The sequence below is a fragment of the Lepidochelys kempii genome, chromosome 2 (genome assembly GCF_965140265.1).
Source record: "Lepidochelys kempii isolate rLepKem1 chromosome 2, rLepKem1.hap2, whole genome shotgun sequence".
Taxonomy (NCBI): Eukaryota; Metazoa; Chordata; order Testudines; family Cheloniidae; genus Lepidochelys; species Lepidochelys kempii.
The window spans coordinates 105,026,649-105,052,155 of NC_133257.1; the positions used below are offsets into that span (position 1 = coordinate 105,026,649).

Sequence of the window (25,507 nt, forward strand, 5' to 3'; positions counted from 1 at the left end):
ACCTGCACTGGATGTGCCATGTTTGTCTTTCTTTCACAGGACAGAAGCGACTTTGTCTGTACAAAGTGCAAGCTAGTCTCCATATTGGAAGAGAAGATTGAAGGTCTGGTGCAACAGATAACGACCCTGCGTTGCATACGAGAAACTGAGGATTTTCTGGATAAAAGTCAGGATATGCTTCTACGGGCACAAAGCTCTAAAGTTTTAGAGCAGGTTGCACAGCGGAGCCAAGAGGCCAGTGAAGAAGCTTGGCAACATGTGACCTCCAGAAGAAGAAGGAAAAATGTCTGGGTTCCAGCAACGCGGACAGGTAACTAACCGCTTTCATGTTCTCTCCACAGGTACCTTTGCGGAGAGTGGACCAGATGATATGTCTGGGGGGAGAAAGCAGAAGGAGACTCCGCTGGTTGGAAGGCATGAGATGCACTGTCCTGAGATGGGGGGTTCCACGACCACCACTCCCAAGAGAAGGAGGCGGGTGGTGGTGGTCAGGAACTCTCTCCTCCGGGGGACTGAGTCATCTATCTGCTGCCCTGACCGGGAAAACCAAGAAGTCTGCTGCTTGCCAAGGGCTAAGTTTCGCGATGTGACGGAGAGACTGCCGAGACTCATCAAGCCCTCGGATCGCTACCCCTTCCTGCTTCTCCACGTGGGCACCAATGATACTGCCAAGAATGACCTTGAGTGGATCACTGCGGACTACGTGGCTCTGGGAAGAAGGATAAAGGAGTTTGAGGCGCAAGTGGTGTTCTCGTCCATCCTCCCCGTAGAAGGAAAAGGCCGGGGCAGGGACCGTTGAATCGTGGAAGTCAACGAATGGCTACGCAGGTGGTGTCGGAGAGAAGGCTTTGGATTCTTTGACCATGGGATGGTGTTCCATGAAGGAGGAGTGCTGGGCAGAGACGGGCTCCATCTTACGAAGAGAGGGAAGAGCATCTTTGCGAGCAGGCTGGCTAACCTAGTGAGGAGGGCTTTAAACTAGGTTCACCGGGGGAGGGAGACCAAAGCCCTGAGGTAAGTGGGAAAGCGGGATACCGGGAGGAAGCACAGGCAGGAACGTCTCTGAGGGGAGGGCTCCTGCCTCATACTGAGAATGAGGGGCGATCAGCAGGTTATCTCAAGTGCTTATACACGAATGCACAAAGCCTTGGAAACAAGCAGGGAGAACTGGAGGTCCTGGTGATGTCAAGGAATTATGACGTGATTGGAATAACAGAGACTTGGTGGGATAACTCACATGACTGGAGTACTGTCATGGATGGTTATAAACTGTTCAGGAAGGACAGGCAGGGCAGAAAAGGTGGGGGAGTAGCACTGTATGTAAGGGAGCACTATGACTGCTCAGAGCTCCGGTACGAAACTGCAGAAAAACCTGAGTGTCTCTGGATTAAGTTTAGAAGTGTGAGCAACAAGAGTGATGTAGTGGTGGGTGTCTGCTATAGACCACCGGACCAGGGGGATGAGGTAGATGAGGCTTTCTTCCAGCAACTCGCAGAAGCTACTAGATCGCACGCCCTGGTTCTCATGGGCGACTTTAATCGTCCTGATATCTGCTGGGAGAGCAATACAGCGGTGCATAGACAATCCAGGAAGTTTTTGGAAAGCGTAGGGGACAATTTCCTGGTGCAAGTGCTAGAGGAGCCAACTGGGCGGGGGGGGGGCGGGGGGGCTTTTCTTGACCTGCTGCTCACAAACCGGGAAGAATTAGTGGGGGAAGCAAAAATGGACGGGAATCTGGGAGGCAGTGACCATGAGTTGGTTGAGTTCAGGATCCTGACACAGGGAAGAAAGGTAAGCAGCAGGATACGGACCCTGGACTTCAGGAAAGCAGACTTCGACTCCCTCAGGGAACGGATGGGTAGGATCCCCTGGGGGACTAACATGAAGGGGAAAGGAGTCCAGGAGAGCTGGCTGTATTTCAAGGAATCCCTTTTGAGGTTACAGGGACAAACCATCCCGATGAGTTGAAAGAATAGTAAATATGGCAGGCGACCAGCTTGGTTTAATGGTGAAATCCTAGCGGATCTTAAACATAAAAAAGAAGCTTACAAGAAGTGGAAGGTTGGACATATGACCAGGGAAGAGTATAAAAATATTGCTCGGGCATGTAAGAATGAAATAAGGAGGGCCAAATCGCACCTGGAGCTGCAGCTAGCAAGAGATGTCAAGAGTAACAAGAAGGGTTTCTTCAGGTATGTTGGCAACAAGAAGAAAGCCAAGGAAAGTGTGGGCCCCTTACTGAATGAGGGAGGCAACCTAGTGACAGAGGATGTGGAAAAAGCTAATGTACTCAATGCTTTTTGTGCCTCTGTCTTCACTAACAAGGACAGCTCCCAGACTGCTGCGCTGGGCATCACAACATGGGGAAGAGATGGCCAGCCCTCTGTGGAGAAAGAGGTGGTTAGGGACTATTTAGAAAAGCTGGACGTGCACAAGTCCATGGGGCCGGACGAGTTGCATCCGAGAGTGCTAAAGGAATTAGCGGCTGTGATTGCAGAGCCATTGGCCATTATCTTTGAAAACTCGTGGAGAACGGGGGAAGTCCCGGATGACTGGAAAAAGGCTAATGTAGTGCCAATCTTTAAAAAAGGGAAGAAGGAGCATCCTGGGAACTACAGGCCAGTCAGCCTCACCTCAGTCCCTGGAAAAATAATGGAGCAGGTCCTCAAGGAATCACTCCTGAAGCACTTACATGAGAGGAAAGTGATCAGGAACAGTCAGCATGGATTCACCAAGGGAAGGTCATGCCTGACTAATCTAATCGCCTTCTATGATGAGATTATTGGTTCTGTGGATGAAGGGAAAGCAGTGGATGTATTGTTTCTTGACTTTAGTAAAGCTTTTGACACGGTCTCCCACAGTATTCTTGTCAGCAAGTTAAAGAAGTATGGGCTGGATGAATGCACTATAAGGTGGGTAGAAAGTTGGCTAGATTGTCAGGCTCAACGGGTAGTGATCAATGGCTACATGTCTAGTTGGCAGCCGGTGTCAAGTGGAGTACCCCAGGGATTGGTCCTGGGGCCGGTTTTGTTCAATATCTTCATAAATGATCTGGAGGATGGTGTGGATTGCACTCTCAGCAAATTTGCGGATGATACTAAACTGGGAGGAGTGGTAGATACGCTGGAGGGCAGGGATAGGATACAGAGGGACCTAGACAAATTGGAGGATTGGGCCAAAAGAAATCTGATGAGGTTCAATAAGGATAAGTGCAGGGTCCTGCACTTAGGACGGAAGAACCCAATGCACAGCTACAGACTAGGGACCGAATGGCTAGGCAGCAGTTCTGCGGAAAAGGACCTAGGGGTGACAGTGGACAAGAAGCTGGATATGAGTCAGCAGTGTGCCCTTGTTGCCAAGAAGGCCAATGGCATTTTGGGATGTATAAGTAGGGGCATAGCGAGCAGATCGAGGGACGTGATCGTTCCCCTCTATTCGACATTGGTGAGGCCTCATCTGGAGTACTGTGTCCAGTTTTGGGCCCCACACTACAAGAAGGATGTGGATAAATTGGAGAGAGTCCAGCGAAGGGCAACAAAAATGTTTAGGGGTCTGGAACACATGACTTATGAGGAGAGGCTGAGGGAACTGGGATTGTTTAGTCTGCAGAAGAGAAGAATGAGGGGGGATTTGATAGCTGCTTTCAACTACCTGAGAGGTGGTTCCAGAGAGGATGGTTCTAGACTATTCTCAGTGGTAGAAGAGGACAGGACAAGGAGTAATGGTCTCAAGTTGCAGTGGGGGAGATTTAGGTTGGATATTAGGAAAAACTTTTTCACTAGGAGGGTGGTGAAACACTGGAATGCGTTACCTAGGGAGGTGGTAGAATCTCCTTCCTTAGAAGTTTTTAAGGTCAGGCTTGACAAAGCCCTGGCTGAGATGATTTAATTGGGCATTGGTCCTGCTTTGAGCAGGGGGTTGGACTAGATGACCTCCTGAGGTCCCTTCCAACCCTGATATTTTATGATTCTATGAATGTTATGAAATCTGGATTTTTCCGATTGAAAAAAAAATAAGAGGACAATTGCATTTCTTGAATACATGCTCCATTAAAGATCAGCCGATACACAGGACTGATCCAATGGCCTAAGGAAAGTGCTCTGCATTGCACCACCATATAGAAATGTTTCCGTCTCTGTCAGGGTTTGTCTACATACAAGCCAAACACCAAATTGATTACATTTACAAACAGATTCAGTAATACTGATTCAAAACCCGATTTAGGTACTCTTATTCTGGAACAAGAGGGCCCTATGTTGACTTCCTTTAAAACTGATTTCTTACCAACTTAACCAAAATTGAAAAAGGGTCCTCTTGCTCCAAAATAAGAGAGTGTCTACATGGGAAGAATGCACCAAACTAAATAGGTTTAACAAACAACTTATGCTAAATTGGTGCAACTTCTGTGTTTAGAGATATCTGAGACCTTGTATAAAGTGGTATCTAAACTCTTTAAACTAAGGTAACCTGGCTAAGATACCGCCATGGTCTCTGAATCTTCAGGCTTCTAAGAGCTGGAAATGACACAAAGGCAGGGTGCACATCATATTTCTCAATCTCTCTGTCTAGCTAAAGAACATTCAAAATCTCAGAATGGATTCCAAAAACATGAATCTAGATGGTGACGGGGGGCCTTCAAAGTGTGTATGGGGCTATAAATCCCTCTCCGCTCCCAATCGCAATACAGAGGATGCCCTGCTGAAAATGAGGGATGGGACAGAAAAGCTTCATAAATAAACGTTGTTGTAAGCCATTTTCATTTTGCTGAACTTGAGAGGCTATAGGGAAATCCTTATTTGCTGTGTTGCTGTGTGAGCAGCTAACATTTCTCCTGGCTGAAAGCTGCTCCCATATTTTTTTTTTATAGCTTGCTTCACACAGTCTTGCCTTTCTGGGGGACTGTGTGGGAAACAGAAAGAAGAAAAGTTCCTATTTTGGTGAGGTGAGAAGATCCCCACGTAGGTCATGCTGGTTAATAATTTCTATTATATAAATACTGTTTTGTTTCTCTAATGGGGCAGGAAAAAGATCAAAATACAATTGAGAAGAATGATGGGATGAAACGACAATTCAATTACCTCCAGAAAAAAAAATGGTTTCTGGAACGGAACTGAAAGCATCTTTTCCTCTATGAAAGTTAAAACTGCAAAACAGATAGATGTTAGTATCTGAAGAAAAGATAGCATAAACATTCTCTGTAGAAACGGCCATCATGCAATCATTTCTAAAATGACAAAAAAGGAAAAAACCAAACACACAAAACAAAAAGTAGCAAAGCATGAATTATGTTTCAGATGGCAACCTCATGCAGCGTGGGTTTGTACAGTACATACCCAGATAGGATCTCTTTGGAGGTGCTTTGATTTCTTCATCTTTACTATCTGCAGCTACATAAGAAAAATAAATTGAGAAGAGAGGACGAAAAGACAAAACAGACTAATCTGAGTCAATACAGTAGATGGTCTTTTAGGCTGTTTTATTTTAAGCTTAATTAGTACATATCTTGCTGATTAAAAAAACATGCAAAAAGTTTTAGTTTCCATGCTGTCTATAGGATTTTTCCCAAGATTTTAGGGAGGGATAAAGGGGAAGGAAATCACTGATGGCCTCACTGTGAGAAAGAACAGCAATTTAAAATAAAATAATAAAGGGGAGGAGAGAATAGAGACAGTGTAACATGTAACCCTCTTCAAAGCAATGTACAAATATTTATAAACTTTTCAGTGAGAGAAAGCTTAAATTGCTTATTTTTATTCCTGTGCCTGAGTTAAATGTGAAGATGGGAGAGACTTTCAGGAAAGAATCATGTAGGAACAAATAAAGAAATAAAACAGGATAGGGCTGCCTCACGTTCTGGAGGAAACCCTTTTCTACAACACTTCCAACTGGTTTAACAGTTTAGCTGCAGGTTTGGCCACTCGCATTAACAAAGACAGAGACCAAATCACCACTTCAAGTGTTCCATATGCTGAACCATTTAATCTGATCCAAACCTTCCTCTGTAAGCGTGAATTCCATATGAAAACCACATACTACCCAAGACTATTGCCAGTGCTCTTAATAAAGCTCTTCAAGGGAACACGGTGTTAAAGTAAGGGACAAGTTGTAAAAAGAAGTTAAGATAGCATCAGTTTGAGGGAAGACAAGGTCCAAAATTAAATGACAGAAAGAAATAAACTGAAGCAGTAATGGAGCCCCCATGCTCCTTGGCCCCTAAGCACTACAGGAATACAAATAATTACACAGCAAGGGTAGCTTTAAAGTTAGGCAAAATAAACTTAAGGCATCACACCAACAGAATAGACCATCCCCATGACAAACTCCCCACTGGTTGTAAGCAAAGTTAGAATATTTAGGGGTGCCTGGCAGTTACCCACACACCAGGGCAAAGGTTCTTGGGGCATAATCAAGATTTGGGGTGGGGGGGTAGGGGAGGAAACAAATCTCTGCATTACATTGGCCCTAGCTGTATCTAGGATGGTTCTACTACTCTGCCAAGATTTTCAAAAAATGACTGGTAATTTTAGCTGCCTCTACCTTTGGGTACCCAGCTTGAGCCATTTTAACAGGAACATGATTTTCAGAGGATGGTTGCTTGGATATTGCCTGACCATCAGGCCCCTTTAAACAGTCTCAACTCGGATGCCTCAGAATTGACGTACCCAAAATCAACAGGTCACTTTTCAACATCTTGGCCTTCCAGCATAGTTGCACTGTGGTATACAACAGGACTCTCACTGCTAAGCAGATTTGTACAAGGAGAGAGATTAAAAATAAACAAATAAATCCAACCTTGAGCCATTCTGTACTGAAGGAGACATCTATACAGTACACTGCTACTGCAGACACCAATTTAAACTCAGCTGTGGAGGGCTGTTATTACCACTACAATGGTGTCAGGATATCCACAAATAAAAAGTCACGATATGATCAAAATGGAATTAAGAAAGAGACAAAAGAAAAGGAGGGCTTGCTGGCACTATCTAGGGTCTGCCTCATCCCAACACTAGGTGTCACCGCACAGTTTGATCATGTTCTTCCATTTGAGAGAGAATTATCCTATTACTGAGGATTTAAAACAAAAACCAAAAAAAAATGTTTTCTGAAGCCTATTTTCAGCAAGTGTTTGATTGTTTTGGGCTGTAATCTCCTCTTGGTTAATGCCTGTAAATAAAGGATAACAAAATGTATGCATGAGAAAACAAATCTTTCCTAGAAGCTCTGGGGGAGCAGGGGTAAGGGGGGAAATCATTTCCTGGTGGTGGGGGAGGGGGGGTTGTTTTTTTAAAGTGGAGAAAATAAGTCTCCCTAATACCCGGCCAGGGCGGAGACTCTCCAAGGAGACAGTCAAGCCAGTCCAAGGGGAGTGAACTTTTAAAGTTGCAAAAGATTCCCACATAAATGGAAGTGCCAGAACTGTACACTATTCACATTAAATGGCTTTGTGGATACACGGTTAACTAAACATTAAAATGTACTTCAAGCCAGAGGACTTAGCATAACTTGCTTGAGCTCACAAAAGCTGTCCTCTGGATTAGGAGAGAGACCTTGTTATTGCTTTGGAAGCTAAGAAAAAGATTGGCTTCCTCGTGAACTAGTTATTTAGCAGGGATTATTTGGTGGAATAGAAAAAAAAACAACATGCTACTCCTGGACAACTCAAGACTCACTGGTCAAATGTGCACCAGGATTATTAGAACGAAATATAAGGCCTCCGCGAGAGTGAAGACAGAGCGAGGACAGGCTCACTTTTTAATCTGAATTATGTTGTAGAGGTATTAGGAAAGAGGCTGGAAGAAGGAATGGGTAGAAAGATTTAAATACAAAAACATAGTGATATTGATCTTATTATTCGGATACTGCAATCCATAACCTAGCGCCTTCCATCCAGGGATCTCAAAAGCATCAAACTGAAATTTAGCTTCCCACCATCTGCGTGAGATATGGAGAAAACTAGGTACAGAGAAAACTCAGGATCAGATGGGAAAACCATGGGAGAGTCAGGTTTAGGAACGCAGGTCATCGGATTCCCAGCTCCTGTGCTTCACCCACAAGATCATTCTTCCTCTCCTGAACTATGTATGTATGCCCAGAATGGTAAATAGCACTAACATTAGTTTCAAGACAGTACATTACTTCCGACAGTGAATCACAAGATCCTCAGCATTAATACTTTTTCAACTTGTACATCTTTCTTATATGAAAATATCACTGGTTTAACCTTCCCATCACTTAGAAGTTAATCGCATGTATGAAAGCCAGGAGAGACATTTAGTTGCACCGTGCGGTTCTAATAACAAAAGTTTGCATAAAGTACAGTGAGCTTCGTGCTGCAAAAAAAAGAGGGAAGGCCCAAAACAACAGGCAAAATTGTTCTCTTTAGTGAATATATGGAAAATTGGTTCTTGGGAAATGATATGGCATAACACTGAGTATGCTCTGCAAGTTACCTTACAGGCTGGTGAAGAACCCAATTCTTTCACTAGGTGACTGAATGCCAGTCATTAAATCAAAAAAAGATTGTGGCTGAAACTGAATTGGATATGCATCCACCGACATGTATTGAGGCAGCCTGCTAGAGAAGGCGTGAGGGGGAAAGAGGACAATCTGGCTTAAAGACTTACCCCCTTAGCCCCACAAAGGGCAATCTGAAGAGGAAGCCCTCTGCTCCCAACCAACAGGTATCTAGAGGCAAAGAGCTGGCTGTTCCCCTCCCAATACATCCAGTTTTTAAATCTCTGCTAAATGAGGCCAGATCTAAAGTCACTCATTTTCCCAGCCTGTGATAAATCTTGCAGACAATGCAGCCTCAGACTGTAGAGGAGAAAAATGGATGGGTCAGAGTATTGAGAGTTGCAGATGAGCGAACGTTCTTCATGATCTCACTTTACCTGGGCAGCTTCACAGCACACTCCACAGAAACCACTGAGTGGGAATAGGTTTGCAGAGCAGGCCTATCGTTCTATTAAATAAATAACCCTGCTGCAGATCCAGCACCATAGCCCTGTAGGGCTCCCTCTGCCTGGAAAGGCTGCAGCAATTTGGAGCTGGATCAAGCCCTTAGTTTTTAGGGTAAGAGAAGGAAGAAAACAGATCAAGAGCGCAAATTATATGTCCATATTGGCAAAACAAATGAAAAGAAGCCAACAGTTTTATAGCCCAGCAGCAGCAGGAGAAACATAAAAACAGGGAACATACAAGTCAAACAACAAAACCAGAGGTCAGCAATTGTTACATTTCCAAACTGGAAGAGAGTTGCCATAAAGTTATGTCTTTTTTAACAAAATGATTTGAGTTTGTCTACATGGTGGGGTATAATGCCCTCTATAGGGATGTTATTTCTGAAGCACACCAACATGCTGTACATTAATTGGTCCCCTAAGACCCTGCTGGCGCACACTGAAGGCTCCCTAGTGCGCTTTACCGTAGTACCATTTCAAACAATATCACATTAAAGCGCACCAGCAGGGTCTACACAGACTAATTCATGCCCAGCATGCTAGTGCGCTTTACAGCCATAAAGCACATTACCCCACTGCTGATCAGTGATACTCAGACTGAGGCTCGGGAGTGGCTCTTTAATGTGTCTCTTGTGGCTCTTTGCAGCACATGATATTAAAACACTGTGATTTAATTATTAACTAATTTAAGTTATCAACCACTCAGGATGCTTTTACTATGTTATTAACCAACTGTAAAATACTTTTTCAGTCATTTTGCTATGAGAATAAATATTAATAATAAATAAGACAGAGAGAGAGAAAATGAAACAATGAATTCATACTACTATGGCTCTTTTGTGTAACGCTGATCGCTAAAATGGCTCCTGAACCACAGAGATCTGAGTATCACTGCCTTAGATTAACAACAAATGATATTCTGGCCCAGATTGGAAATTTCCACACACAAAAAAAAGGACGGCAAGACCATAGGAAGTGTTGTACAATACGTACACTTCGATAAACCTGTAATAGTGACACACCATCACTCCCTATTTTGACAGCAAATGTGGTAACAAGAAATAAAATATTTTATGTGCAAGCAAGACACAGCATTGGCAATAGCAAGATATGGCTTCTGACACTGGCCAGTGACAAGTGCTTCTGTAATATAGAGACTTGGCAGAAAAGCACAGTGAAAACTGTAGATCTTAGCATCATCAAGGCTGGCAGAGTAGCATGACTTCCACTACTTTCTAGGGTTTGACATAAAATATTAAAGAGAACTCTTATTTTCCAGACTGAACTAAGACCCATTTTAAAAATACTCATATGGAAGGAAATAATGTTAAACAGGCCATTCAGAAAGTGCTGGGTTGGATCTCCAAGAGACAATGGTTTGCACCACATACAAAAAAATTTCACTCAACCCAATGACAGTATAAGACATTTTTAGAAATTAATATAGGAAGATTTCACTCTGCAAAATTACTGTTACCAACCTGAAAAGGAGCGACGTTTTATGTTCAGTTCATTTGACACACGTACTTCAGTGCATAGTTTCAGCATCAGTAACATAGTAATGATCATGATAATGCTTTGCCACAGAAGAGGGGACTCAAAATGCCTTCCAAACCTAAAAAGTAAGATAAAAATATATAAACATCTCAAGATGATGATCTTTATACCCAATTACCTTCAATCCTATTTAGGTGTTTAACGATTGTATCCTTAACAATCGCCATAACTGACAAATTTGCAAAGCTGAAGAGAAGAATTACTCTAACAGAGATCTAGCTGCATGTAACCCAACCATATTCCACTTGCACTTGTAGCCATAGGCGCCGACTCTGTGGGTGCTCTGGGGCTGGATCACCCATGGAAAAAAATAGTGGGTGCTCAGCACCCACCAGCCACAGCTAGTGAAACCCCAACGAGCTAATTAGAGGCACTGCCAAACTGCTGTTTGCCAGCTGGGGGAGGGGCTTACGGGAGGGCGGAGAGCGGTGGGCGGGGGCACAGTGGGTGTGGAGCTCCCCTGGGGAAAACTAGAAGTTGGTGCCTATGCTTGTAGTAATGCCCCTGGATCGGACACCTGGGAACTCTGGATCTAAAAGCATGAGTTTCTGTTGCCTGAGCTAAAGGACCAGGCCCATTAGCTTGAATTAAGAGGCAGACTTGCAAACCTGGTCTAGTCACTAGAAGGGGATAAAGAACTACATTGCATTAGCATGAGACATACATTTCTTTCCTCTATTAAGTGAAGACACTGTTAAGTAAAGAACTCCTGCACTATATACTAAGTTCCCTAAATATAATTTTAAAATACATTACATTAAATCATAAGCCCATACCATCCCATTCCCCAAAAAACCACAACTACCAATCTATGATGTTTAATCCAACAGTGCCCCAACAAACCTACAAACACCCGCTCTTACTGCACTCCCACCACTCCAGAAGTCTGGGAGAAGAGAGAGACATCACTTTTGGGGCATACTGCAATCTCATTTGGACTAATTTGGACCATGCTTAGGGAAATGAACTCCAAAGTTTCAGGAAACAGCTACTTGATTGTTCAGAGATGTGGAAACCTGAACGGAAAATGTTTTCTCCCCTGCCTCCCCCAATTTAATTTATGTTTGCTTATTGATGCTGTCTGGCGGGAATTACTGACCTCTCCTACATGTAATGCGGGAAGAGGAACTTGTATAGTAGCCAATACTTAATGAAGAGTCCATCGTCCATGATTGTTTTCTATGATAGAATCTAATGCAAGACTCTTCAGTGAGGATTGGCTGCTATCCAAGTTCCTCTTCCCGCATTACACATAGGAGAGCTCAGTATAATACCCAACAGACATCACCAATAAGCAAACAAAAGTAGGGTTTTGTGAAAAGGGAAGGAAGAGAGGAAAAGCCTTATTTTTTGTGAAAAGGGAAGGAAGAGAGGAAAAGCCTTTCCCATACAGATCTGGTGCAAAATATATTCGATTTATTGTAGAAAGGCTCTGGGCACATGATTGTGACCTCTCTCTCAGCTCAAACAACCTTGCTAGGGTGTATGCCTCAGAAATTCTTATTGCTTCAAGGAAGCAATTTGGGGAACTAAACAGTGTGCTTTCACTCGCTCTGTAATTCTGGGCCACATTTCCTATCTGCCACTCCAAATACACCCACAAAATAGTCACCCAGGCCACTGCCTCATCACCCCACAAACATTGTGCTGCCATCAGCTAAGAAGACAGGAGACAACACTTACAGGAGTAGGGTGATGATTTGTTTAATTAATGTTTTACAAAGCTCTGGCAAATGTAAAGTATAGTATGTATAATGAGCCGTTAGTATGTATGAGAGTACGGTGCAAGGTCTCCCATACACCAGGGCGCAAGAGTCTGGATATAATACTTTAACTTGGGTTTCTTTCAAAATAGAGCTCTGATCTAGTCAACGAGACACTCAGACAGTACCAAGCATATTTGCCAGTAAGCCCTTGCATTGTATGAATGCTGAAGGAGTTCTTTACTTCCACTAGAGTCTTTAGGGAGACTCAAGTTTTGTTGTTATGGGGTCAAATCGGCCCCCATGCGGGTGATGCCCAGTAGTGGGGAGAAACTGGAAAGTCCTTGATTCTGGACTTGCTGAGTTTTCTTGGAACTTTTCCTTTTGTGGGTGGCCAGGTTTGTCCCCAATGGAACAGACCATCCCCAGGGAACTGGCCGAGGGGGGGCCCTAACTGCCTAGTGCCACAGAGCTGGGGCCATCCATTATGAAACCACGAGCCCGCACAATGTCTCCTTGGATACCAGTGGCCTATGGCTCTTGTCTACATGGCTGCAACAAGGCAACTAATACCCTGGGGGGAGGGGAAGGGTGACACCGCAGTAGACCACACCATGGTAGGGTCAGCATTAACAAATTTGGAGGGTTGCTGCGGGTGGGGAGATGATGCAGCCAAGTGTACAAACTCCCCTCTCATCCGCAGAGAACTCAGGTCAGGTTTCCATTGAGTCAGGAAGAAAGAGGATGGAGTGGAGCAAAGCAGAGTTGCCATTACTCCCCAGTCTGTGCCCCTGCTCCTTGCCAGGGCAAACTCAGCAAATGCTGCTGCATCTGCAGTTTCAGGGGAACCTGATGTATAGAGTCCACAAGGGACAGTTTGCATTGCACTGACCATGACCCAGAGCTCCATGGGTGTAGTGAGAGGAGCATCACACACAGCTCTGTGGCAAAAGCCGGATTCCCAAGGGTCCTCAAGTTATTTATCCCGTTAACATGGCCATGATACATAGAAGAAGTGGGGAACCTATGTCGTAAGAGAATGTCTCTATTAGGGGTGGAGCTAGGGGCTAGCAGATAAACACACAAGTTCTGGACACATTACTGAGCCAAATCCATGCTGCCATGACAGAGGAGCTTGGGAGTGTTACACAGCAGATCTCGGACCTGACAACCAAAGAGCCCATATTAATTATTTTGCTGGAGGCTTCAAAACTGAGGAACTAACTCAGTCCACTGCTTTCATCCAGGAAAGAGAGGAGAGAATCTGTCCCACTGTTAGCAACTATTACCGAAAGTCCTCTACTGTAGGTGTATGAAATACTGTACTTATCCCCATTACAAGTCCATTTTTATAAGAGCTAATTTAGGACTACACTGGCAGCTGGTGCTGAAGTTTATTTATTCACAGGATAGGGACAGCATGGACAGTACTGGTACTAGTTTCCCCTTACTGCCACACTAATGTTCTTCCAGCCTGACCCAGAGGGAGCCCATAGAGTCTCTACTGGCTTATTCACTCCTTGGTACATTTGTTGAGAGTGCTGCCAACAATATCAACTGTTAGGCAGATATCTGCCTACTACAAACAGAAACGATTCCAGGATCCCAATAAGACAAACAGAAACAAGCTAATTGCCTCAGGCTACCAGCTATCAGCTATAAAACAATTTACAACCATCATAAGCTAGGTTTCAGAGTAACAGCCATGTTAGTCTGTATTCGCAAAAAGAAAAGGAGGACTTGTGGCACCTTAGAGACTAACCAATTTATCTGAGCATAAGCTTTCGTGAGCTACAGCTCACTTCATCGGATGCATACTGTGGAAAGTGTAGAAGATCTTTTATACACACAAAGCATGAAAAAATACCTCCTCCCACCCCACTCTCCTGCTGGTAATAGCTTATCTAAAGTGATCACTCTCCTTACAACGTCTATGATACTCAAGGTGGGCCATTTCCAGCACAAATCCAGGGTTTAACAAGAACGTCTGGGGGGGGGGGGGTAGGAAAAAACAAGGGGAAATAGGTTACCTTGCATAATGACTTAGCCACTCCCAGTCTCTATTCAAGCCTAAGTTAATTGTATCCAATTTGCAAATGAATTCCAATTCAACAGTTTCTCACTGGAGTTTGGATTTGAAGTTTTTTTGTTGTAATATAGCAACTTTCATGTCTGTAATCGCGTGACCAGAGAGATTGAAGTGTTCTCCGACTGGTTTATGAATGTTATAATTCTTGACATCTGATTTGTGTCCATTTATTCTTTTACGTAGAGACTGTCCAGTTTGACCAATGTACATGGCAGAGGGATACTCTCATGGATACTCTCATAAAAAAACAACCTTCCACACAAACTTCCTCGTGGCTGGACTTTACTAAAACTAGACAAGCCATTTACAACACACACTTTGCTTCTCCACAAAAGAAAAAGGACACTAAACTTTCTAAACTACTACACGCCACAAGGGGCCACAGCAATGGTTCCCTCAACCCACCCAGCAATACTGTTAACATTATCAGCCCAGCAGAAGCAGCTGTCTAGCTCGGGGCCTCTCCTTCTGCCCCTCCACCCCCATGAACATGATACAGTTCTGTGGTGACCTAGAATCCTATTTTCGACGTCTCCGACTCAAGGAATATTTCCAACATACCTCTGAACAACATACTAATCCACAGAGACCTCCCTACCAACACTACAAAAAGAAGGATTCTAGGTGGACTCCTCCTGAAGGTCGAAACAGCAGACTGGACTTCTACACAGAGTGCTTCCGCTGATGTGCACGGGCCGAAATTGTGGAAAAGCAGCATCACTTGCCCCATAACCTCAGCCGTGCGGAACACAATGCCATCCACAGCCTCAGAAACAACTCTGACATCATAATCAAAAAGGCTGACAGAGGTGCTGTTGTCATCATGAATAGGTCGGAATATGAACAAGAGGCTGCTCGGCAGCTCTCCAATGCCACTTTCTACAAGCCATTACCCTCTGATCCCACTGAGAGTTACCAAAAGAAACTACAGCATTTGCTCAAGAAACTCCCTGAAAAAGCACAAGGTCAAATCCGCACAGACACACCCCTGGAACACCGACCTGGGATATTCTATCTACTACCCAAGATCCATAAACCTGGAAATCCTGGGCACACCATCATCTCAGGCATTGGCACCCTGACAGCAGGATTGTCTGGCTTTGTAGACTCCCTCCTCAGGCCCTATGCTACCAGCACTCCCAGCTACCTTCGAGACACCACTGAATTCCTGAGGAAACTACAATCCATCGGCGATCTTCCTGATAACACCATCCTGGCCACTATGGATGTAGAAGCCCTCTACACCAACATTCCACACAAAGATGGACTACAAGCCGTCAAGAACACTATCCCCGATAATGTCACGGCTAACCTGGTGGATGAACTTTGTGACTTTGTCCTTACCCATAACTATTTTACATTTGGGGACAATGTATACCTTCAGATCAGCGGCACTGCTATGGGTACCCGCATGGCCCCACAGTATGCCAACATTTTTATGGCTGACTTAGAACAATGCTTCCTCAGCTCTTGTCCCCTAACGCCCCTACTCTACTTGCGCTATATTGATGACATCTTCATCATCTGGACCCATGGAAAAGAAGCCCTTGAGGAATTCCACCATGATTTCAACAATTTCCATCTCACCATCAACCTCAGCCTGGTCCAGTTCACACAAGAGATCCACTTCCTGGACACTACAGTGCTAATAAACGATGGTCACGTAAACATCACCCTATACCGGAAACCTACTGACCGCTATTCCTACCTATATGCCTCCAGCTTTCACCCTGACCACACCACACAATCCATCGTCTACAGCCAAGCTCTGCGATACAACCGCATTTGCTCCAACCCCTCAGACAGAGACAAACACCTACAAGATCTCTATCAAGCATTCTTACAACTACAATACCCACCTGCGGCAGTGAAGAAACAGATTGATAGAGCCAGAAGAGTTCCCAGAAGTCACCTACTACAGGACAGGCCTAACAAAGAAAATAACAGAACGCCACTAGCCGTCACCTTCAGCCCCCAACTAAAACCCCTCCAACGCATTATTAAGGATCTACAACCTATCCTGAAGGATGACCCAACACTCTCACAAATCTTGGGAGACAGGCCAGTCCTTGCCTACAGACAGCCCCCCAACCTGAAGCAAATACTCACCAGCAACCACATACCACACAACAGATCCACTAACCCAGGAACCTATCCTTGCAACAAAGCCCGTTGACAACTATGCCCACATATCTATTCAGGGGACACCATCAAAGGGCCTAATAACATCAGCCACACTATCAGAGGCTCATTCACCTGCACATCCACCAATGTGACATATGCCATCATGTGCCAGCAATGCCCCTCTGCCATGTACATTGGTCAAACTGGACAGTCTCTTTGTAAAAGAATAAATGGACACAAATCAGATGTCAAGAATTATAACATTCATAAACCAGTCGGAGAACACTTCAATCTCTCTGGTCACGCGATTACAGACATGAAAGTTGCTATATTACAACAAAAAAACTTCAAATCCAGACTCCAGTGAGAAACTGTTGAATTGGAATTCATTTGCAAATTGGATACAATTAACTTAGGCTTGAACAGAGACTGGCTAAGTCATTATGCAAGGTAACCTATTTCCCCTGGTTTTTTCCTAACCCCCCTCCCCCTCAGACGTTCTTGTTAAACCCTGGATTTGTGCTGGAAATGGCCCACCTTGATTATCATACACATTGTAAGGAGAGTGGTCACTTTAGATAAGCTATTACCAGCAGGAGAGTGGGGTGGGAGGAGCTATTGTTTCATGCTTTGTGTGTATATAAAAGATCTTCTACACTTTCCACGGTATGCATCCGATGAAGTGAGCTGTAGCTCACAAAAGCTCATGCTCAAATAAATTGGTTAGTCTCTGAGGTGCCCCAAGTATATCATAAGCTAGTGGCACATTAGAACTAGTAATCAGATCAGCGATGGAAAGCTGTATTCTCAACCTTCTGAGTCATCTAGCACTTTAGATATAAGATGGAAGGGGAAAAAAAACACTACACAAGAGAGTTCACCTGGGACTGAACATACATGGCAAGGTTTCCATAGCCACTTCAAACAACATATGAGAATTTAACCAACTCCAGCACACACAGGACAAAAGTTGCACTACATAAACTTTCATTCTATGATTCTGCCTAGCCAACGCACTTCAAGTGAAATTCTTCTAGATACGGTGTTCTATTCTAAACAACTTGAAAGCAAACAGCTCCTATTTTGGTCAACATAATGGACATTAACATGGGGAAAGCATCATGTACACTCCAGTTTGTATTTGAAATTATGCTTCAGGAGCCAGCCTGGCAAAAGCATCACACCAGGACATGGGGGATCCAAATTTAAGATTCTATTACCTCTCCATTCCCAAATGGGCTGGGGAGGTGACAGGGACTGGAAGTGGAGAAGAGCCTCGTGTTGCTAAGCAGTGACTATTCTAGATGTTTCAGAAGCAGCATTCAACCCTTCTCTCCCCACCTGCCAAAGGTGGTGAATATTTTCGCTAAAGCAGGGCTTGAGGGTGGGAACAGTAAAGAAGCTGTTCATAAAAGTAGGAGGGATCCTTAGGGTACTAACTGGGGCTCAGGGAAAGAGGAATACAGGATTGAAGCATTTTTTTTTATTGTTGTTCTTTCTTTCCAAGTTTCTGGCTGGTAACTATTATATAGCTAAACAACTGTGACATTTACAGTATTTGGGGTGTCCAATGTCAGACCTCGAAGTAGTTTCCCTGTCTACTTATACAATATTTTAAACTATCACAGTAAAGAGTTCTGGTTTTTTGAACATATACAACTTTCTTTAAATACCAGTAATATTTTCTGTTTAAAATAATCTTAACTGTTAGTGTTCATAAAACTGAGAGGCTGAACTGGGCTAGAGCCAGACAAACTGACTAGTCACCATGAGTTTGTCTGAATAACTCTACCAACGCACCTCCATCTTCTTGCAACAATCCTGTTATTCCAGTCCTGGGCCTACCTTGACAGAAACTGCAGATTGTGTGGAGACAAGCCACACCGTCTACCAGTTTTGTGATCTAAAAAGCAAGGAGTTGGCAGAGACTAACCTTAACTTCACTAGCAGCCAAGCTGGGTTTGAATGCAAGTCTTTGGATATGAAAGCTTAATACGCTAACCTACTATAGCATTTAAAGCCCAGGTCAAGATCCTCTGAGGTTTCTTAAGAGATTCTAATGCAGGGTGGAAGCTGGGTTACAGGCTGACACTGTGTAACCCAAACTATCAGGCTCATGGGCGACAGCTTGATGCAGCAGCCCAATGGTAGTGAGCAGGAAGTGTAAAAGAGAAAACAAAACTAGTTTCAGAATATGATCTGCCTGCTAAGAACTGCTTCTCCATATGTGAGCTCCCCAGATTTTGTGTGGCACAGAACATATATTTTAAAATAATATATTAAAACCTACATTTATATTTTATTCTTCCTGTACAAAATAAAGTTTGCCGAAAAATGCTAGTGATTGAAGAGAGGAAGTCATGTGGGCATTTCTATTTCAGTAACAATTAGTATGGGAAAGCTGCTCTATGCACTGCACTCTCCTACCATGGCATTCTCTCTACTAGGGGACTCCTTTGCTGGTCAGTAGTATCTTCTCACCTTCACTTTACACTAGTGACCAGCAATTCTTTTTAATCAGTAAAGCCAAAATAAAGTCTAAGCAGCAGAAGTTTCTCCCATCCCTCAAACAGTCCTGCCAGTAGATGCCCCTAGATCACCCACTATCAGAGCCGAGGACTAGCCAGTGTGGAGAAAGGTCAGATATAACTGCAGCTGCCTACCTTTCCCCTTCACACTGTGCAGGCTAGACTGTAAATTCTTTGGGGGCAGAGACCATCTTTTTTCAATCTGTGTTTGTACAGTACCTTGCACAACCAGAGTACTGGTCAATGACTGGGACTGCAAGGCACAACTGCATTACTATTTACACACACACACACACACACACACACACACCCCTCACTCTATCCTAGGCAGCAGTGAACCCAAGATCTTGTTAGAGACTTGTTTGGGCCAGGGCTTGTTGTTCTGATTAAAATAAATGAGGTTAAGTGGAATATACTTGCTCAAAAAGTAATCTGAAAGCTGAGGTCTGCACTGAACTTTTTCAAAATAGTTTCAGATATTCAAAACTGGAAGGGTCCCTTAAATCAGTCTCAGCAGCTTTAAATTAAGGTGAACATATTGCTGGAGAACTCCTCCAGGGCTTGAAGCTTTTTGGCAGTGCTGTGTGGCTTCAGGACAGTGACCCACTAAAACTATATGCTAGAACTATTAGGGGAGAAAAATGTGGTGCAACTTGTGATTCCGAATATTGTCTCTTTTTTCCCTTTACTACCCCATGTGCCTGTATCCACCTCTTGTCTCATGCCATATATTTAGACTGTAAGCTCCTGGGGGCAGAAACCATCTTTTTGATCTGGGTTTGTAGAGTGCAGTCCTGGCCTATGACTAGGGCTCCTCCATATTATGATTATACAAATAAATATTCAAATTGACAGGAAGCTTTATCCCTAAACCCATCTAGAGGCATCCAAGATATTGCATAATCAAAGCCCTCTGAAAGTCAGGAGGAATCTTTCCATTTACCTCAGTAGGCCCTGGATCAGGGGCATAATCCTCAACTGGTGTAAACTGTCAGAACTCCACTGCAGCGAACTGAACTGTGACAATTTACACCAGCCAAGGATCTGCCACCAGGACTTTAACACACACCCAGGCAGTAAACTGACTGCAGCTGCATGCTCAGTGTTTCTTTGGCTGACAAAGAACAAATATGGGAAGCTAAGATAAAGGAAAATGGTCTTTTATTCAGGAGACTTCATTCACATGTTTCCCCCAACCCATATCTTGGGCACTTCAGCTCAGGAAAACCAGCCTTGGCCTATCAACCATTCCTATTTTTTAATTAGTAGAGCAAAGGCTACAGTGCTTTATCCTGCAATTACAAAAAAAAATTAAAGAAATCACAGGTAACCATATATGGCAGTTAGTACATCTCAATTTGATGAGACAAAGGACTGCACCACAACTCAAAAGACTCCAGCCTGCTGAGCACAGCAGGAAGCAGGACTACTGTTGGCTGACCTTACTTATTAAGATATAACTAGAACGCCTACCATCTACTTCAGAGAAATCTTTTCAAATTTCCTTTCCTTGGCGTAGGCTACGTATTTGTTCTGCTAATATTAAACAGTCTGTAGAACATTTTGTACACCAAACTCAGGAAACCCCATTATGAACTTTACAACAAAATAACTGTATTCTAGTGAGCAGTGTTGAATGAAATTTCTCTCCACCCTTTCCCCTACACACTGTGGTCCCTCCACAGAAATAATTGGTTATTTCTTTTCCTGTGTATCTGACTGACCCTGCTAGGTGAGTAGCATCCTCAGCATCAAACCAAAGGTGAGCATATAGAAGTCTTTTCCATAATGTCACACAGGATTTTACTTGTCTACCCATCACAGCCTAACTCAGAGACGAGGAGGGGATGCCTTGGCTTGCTAATGAGAATGCTAACGAAGAAGAGAATTTTTTAGAATGCAGAGGTTTTTTCACAAATTGCTAGTAACTGTCACGCACATTCACACAACTACGTTTTTTCCATTTGTGCTCACAGATATTTTCATCAGCAGCACACTCATGGACCCCAAAAAGTTGAGAGTCACATGAATCACGTCATATGTGAGCTACTCCCAATGGGCGGAGGTTGCTCATCGCATCTGCAGATGAAAGTTCCAGACTCGGTCTAAAATGTTACAGTCAAAGGTTTTTTTAAGATGACGTATTAAAAAGGGTCAAAGACTTAATATGTAATTTCTAAGAATCAACATACTGGGTCAGATGCTCGTGTGACAAATAGGGGAAATGTCTGTACTATCCCTTATGAAAACTGTGTAGGACTGTTTCCTAGAGCAATTGTGTATTGCTGCCTGCTTGCACGCACAGAGATAAGTCAAAGGAGACTGCAAAGGGGTGCTAAATAACAACCATAAAACAGTGATTTAGATAAGTCAGTCTCAGGTACTCAGCTTCAGAGGAGCCATAACAAAGCTGGCTCCATCTAGGTTAGAATGTGATACCCTCCCAGAGGCTATGCCTGGGATCAAAGGAGAGCTAAAACCTCAAAGACCCTAGAAAAAGCAGAGGGCGATTAGGTGAGCTGGGAGACGCTGACAGGTTGGGATAGAGAGAGACAAAAGACATGGGTTACAGCCCCTGAGCGTCAACCATGTCCTTGTTTGAGAGTGGGTGAATTGCAGAAATCCACCCCAGGTGAGGTAAAGGCGTGAGGCCTGCCACCTGTAGGAGTTGCACTCATGAGACCCAAAGAAGGGACAGCGACGCAGCTAGTCCACAACCATTATAGCTTGCACATCTAAATGCCTAGTGATTTTTAATAAGAGTTGTACATGTACCAGGAAAGCAGAATCAGGCCTATTATTGTCTATAATAATACAGATTTATTATTTCTTGTGTACAGGTCTTCTCACACTGCCTTTCAGCAAAGGCCTGGTGCAGAAACAAACCTGCTGCTTGAACAGAACTGTGCTGAAAACTCTGGAAAAAGTTAAAATTATTTTTAACTCACTTCAAAAGAAAAATTTAAGAGGCACTTTTAGCAAGGGAAACACAATGCTGAAGAGACAAAGTTAAGGAAATCACACTACTGTCATTGCGTGAAGACGCAAGATCTCAGCCTTTGATAATACCCTAAATGAAGAATTAGAGGAAAGAGGGCAAGAGGAGGGCAAAAATTGAGTCCTTTAACTTCAAAAATAAAAAAAAGCCATCTCCTCTTTCATTGGCAGTGGAATAACTGGAAGGGAAATCTTGAAAAGTAGTAGTATCTAATAGAGACACGATCATGATTCTTGCCCTTAGTGCTAGTACTAATTTCTGAGTTAGTATCACAGTCCTGCCATGCCAGCTTTAGCTGTAGAAACACTTAACAGTAGATTTCATGGAGATAAGTGAGTATTTGCAGATTGGAGGGCAAGGGGAAGGTCACACTCCTCCTGTTTTAAAACTAGTTGATTTTTTAAATTAAAAAAGAGGGGCAGATTACGGGAGTGGGTTATGGAGGAGGTTCAGTGGGCACAGTGCGTGGGAATACATGGTTTCATGCAGTAGCAGGGGAGACAATTTCGGAGATTGTGGGGGATAGGAAAGAACCAGGAGTCAGGCATGAGTGTGTGTGTTGGTAATACGCACACTACATTAGCACTGAACCCTATTATCATGATAGAATCATGAGCAAAAAATAAGTTAGATTTGTTCTGGAAAAAAGCAAGCTGGTCACATGGGGATACGCACATATTGAACGTGAGGGTGACTCTGGAAGGCCTTAAAGGTGCAGACAAAGTTAGATAGCAGTATGCATTGTCATATAGATACAAAAAAGGCCAGTGCAATTTATGAGGATGTGCTCAGAGGCAATACATCACAAAAAAGTGCACTAAGAGTCTCTCTCTGGTACACCTGTAATAGTGTGTTCAATTCCAGGAACAACAGTTCCAGAAAGATATTGACAAACTCAAGGGAGTTCAGAGAAGAACAACAAAAGCTATCAGGGGACTAGAGAAATTGCTTGAAAGGAAAGATAATTAAATATGTATAGCAACGCTAAGCAATATTTGGAGCTAGGGGAATAACATGATTAGACCCTTCAAATATTTCTAGACCTATGGCTATATATCTAGAGAGAGAGAGAGAGCGCGAGAGAGAGAGCGCACGTGTACACTTAGACAAAACGGGGGAGGAATTAGCATAGTACATCAGCGCAGAACCAGGAGTAGTGGAGGGATCAGGGGAAAACAATTTAGGAAAGAATTTAGGCTCAGTGCCAAGAAAACCAGCTTGACAGAGGCATGTATCTGGCTGTAGAATAGTCTACAAAGTGGGGTGGAAGTCTCATCCCATGGTGCTTTTACAAGTAGAAAGGACAAAAACACTAGAAGATGAATTGTAGGGAACAGCCCTGTCCTGGCAGGAGGATGGACCAAATGATCCAACAGGCCTTTTTTTTTTTTTTTTTTTTTTTTTTTTTTTTTAACATGAATCATAGAAGATTAGGGTTGGAAGAGACTTCAGGAGGTCATCTAATCCAACCCCCTGCTCAAAGCAGGACCACCTCTTATCATTATCATGAACTCTTATCATTATCTATATACACCTTTAGGAGTAAATCATAAATTTTAGTGTCAATACCCAGTCATATTTTGTTTCAAGTACTGATCTTGCCCCAGCTGGTCATAAAGTGATATCAGGAGTAGGATTACAATGAAAGAATTACTATGCTTAACAACAACAACAACAACGAGAGAGAATGAATTACTGGCTGCTCTCTGACATGATTAAGACAAGAGTACCTTTAAAAACTGAATCTTGCTTTGTGCATTAATCACTCATATGCATCAGAACTGTATTCACTCAAAAAAGCACTTTCTTTGCATTTCACAGTACATTCTGCAATACCATGGATGCCATAACCTTTTCATTGTGTGAGGTATCCTCCTAAGACCATACCATTTTAGTATGATGGCAGTTGCTTTATAGAGAACAGTACATGGGTCTTTTCATCTCTAACTTGTATTTCAGTGGAACTACTGGCATAGCAAGGGACTATTCACTGCAAGTGAGGGTGGAAAAATCAGAACCTAGAGGTTTTGCAAGGTCAAGCCTGTAGTATTTACCCAGTGTGGGTGGCTATATCACGTACTTTGAACTTTTATTTCTAGGCCACACCAACTTGATAACTGTGACAGCATTCTGAAGTCTGGTTCTGTGCTTTGGACTCAATTGAAGCAATTTAAAACAATGCAGGGACTTTCAAGATCAGAACACAGAGAATGACACAAAGCTAGAATCCATTAGAGAAATTGTTATAATATGTAGCTACTCAAAATAACAATAGCATGAAAGGACACCATTAGCTTGAAATAAATATTTTTTTAAAAAGTGTTTCCTTTCTCATTTTACAAATAACTCTCTAAGATGTTTAAAAATTTTAAACTTCTTTCAATTTAAAAATGTGGTGGTTTTTTCTTTATTTATGCTATTTACATATCTCTTAGCTTGAGCACTTAAAATAGACTAAAAATCAGGGATTCACATTTTTTCCTCGGGATTACAGGCCTCCTCTTAATAAAGCAATTGCACAGCATCTCTCTGTTAATGATAAATACTTAAATATACATAGGACTTACATGGAATAGAGAACTATCTTTATTGTCACAAGCATTTTCACATATTTGGAAAAAAAAATACTATCTGCTTTGGCTTTTCAGGTCTCATTTCCTCCCCATCACTCACAGTTCTGTTTACTCTGTTTCCCTTGCACATTAGTTTCTTTCTTTCCCCATTCTCCACTACCACATGAGCCTCCTTTCTTCCACATGCTCTTTCCCTTCTCTCCATTCCTCTCTAAGTACAATTCCAATCCCACAGGCAGTTCTGACACTACAGATGACTTCCCTACATCTAATTGCTAGCTCTGGTCCCAGAGAACAACCCGTTTCTTCTACTCACATGCAGCAGCAGACTTGTAGATGTTTTATTAGAGTCCAGGCTGCTCTTTGCAGTTAAGATCCTCAGGATCTTTACAAGCAACTGGAAACAGGTAGGAGGAGCCAGCACGTGATCGTCAGCTCTCCCTCCGCAGACCACCAGCATTGCTCCATTAGTCAAACTGTTCTCAGAATAGTTTCCAATATTCTTACTGTTATTTCCTAATCAATTGCACTTTTAGATTCTTGTACATTCCTAATGCTGAAGTGGCCAAGTTAAAAACAAATATTCCTCTGCAGTTTTGTAACATTTATTTCTACATGGTGGGGTGTGGGGAACACACACGAAACAGGTCTATTGGTTGATAAACACAAAGCCTAGATTTCAGAGCAAAATTTGCTTTTAAATGTTCTTTACATATGAAGTTTTAAAAATATGTAATTGTTTTGAAAGGAGGACCTTCTTTCAATGCTTCTTGTCAGGCTGCTTTTTAAAGAGTGGATCTTTAAATTTTGGGCTCTGATCCTGCAAGGAGCTCCATGGGTAGACCCCCACAGCAGCCAATGAGGGCACGGGGTCTGCCTGTGCAGAGTTGTACTGAATTCAATGGAGACCTACCTGCATGGAGCAACTTGTAGGGTAGTGATGAGGGCGCGGAAAGAAAGGAAGAGATTTTTCTG

General features: G+C 43.1%; 1 protein-coding gene across 4 annotated transcripts in view; it reads right to left on the bottom strand.

Annotated features, from left to right (window-relative positions):
* The window catches only part of SLC66A2 (solute carrier family 66 member 2), a 110,113-nt gene that overhangs the window by 82,041 nt on the left and 2,565 nt on the right, over nucleotides 1-25,507 (bottom strand). For 2 of the 4 annotated variants that reach the window (XM_073331842.1, XM_073331844.1), the window contains exons 3-4: nucleotides 10,442-10,575; nucleotides 5,334-5,387 (exon numbers count right to left, since the gene is read on the bottom strand). In XM_073331842.1, coding sequence (XP_073187943.1) covers nucleotides 5,334-5,387; nucleotides 10,442-10,575 — 188 coding nt within the window. The remainder of the gene's footprint in view (nucleotides 1-5,333; nucleotides 5,388-10,441; nucleotides 10,576-25,507) is intronic. The other 2 variants (XM_073331843.1, XM_073331846.1) reach the window with 1 other exon arrangement.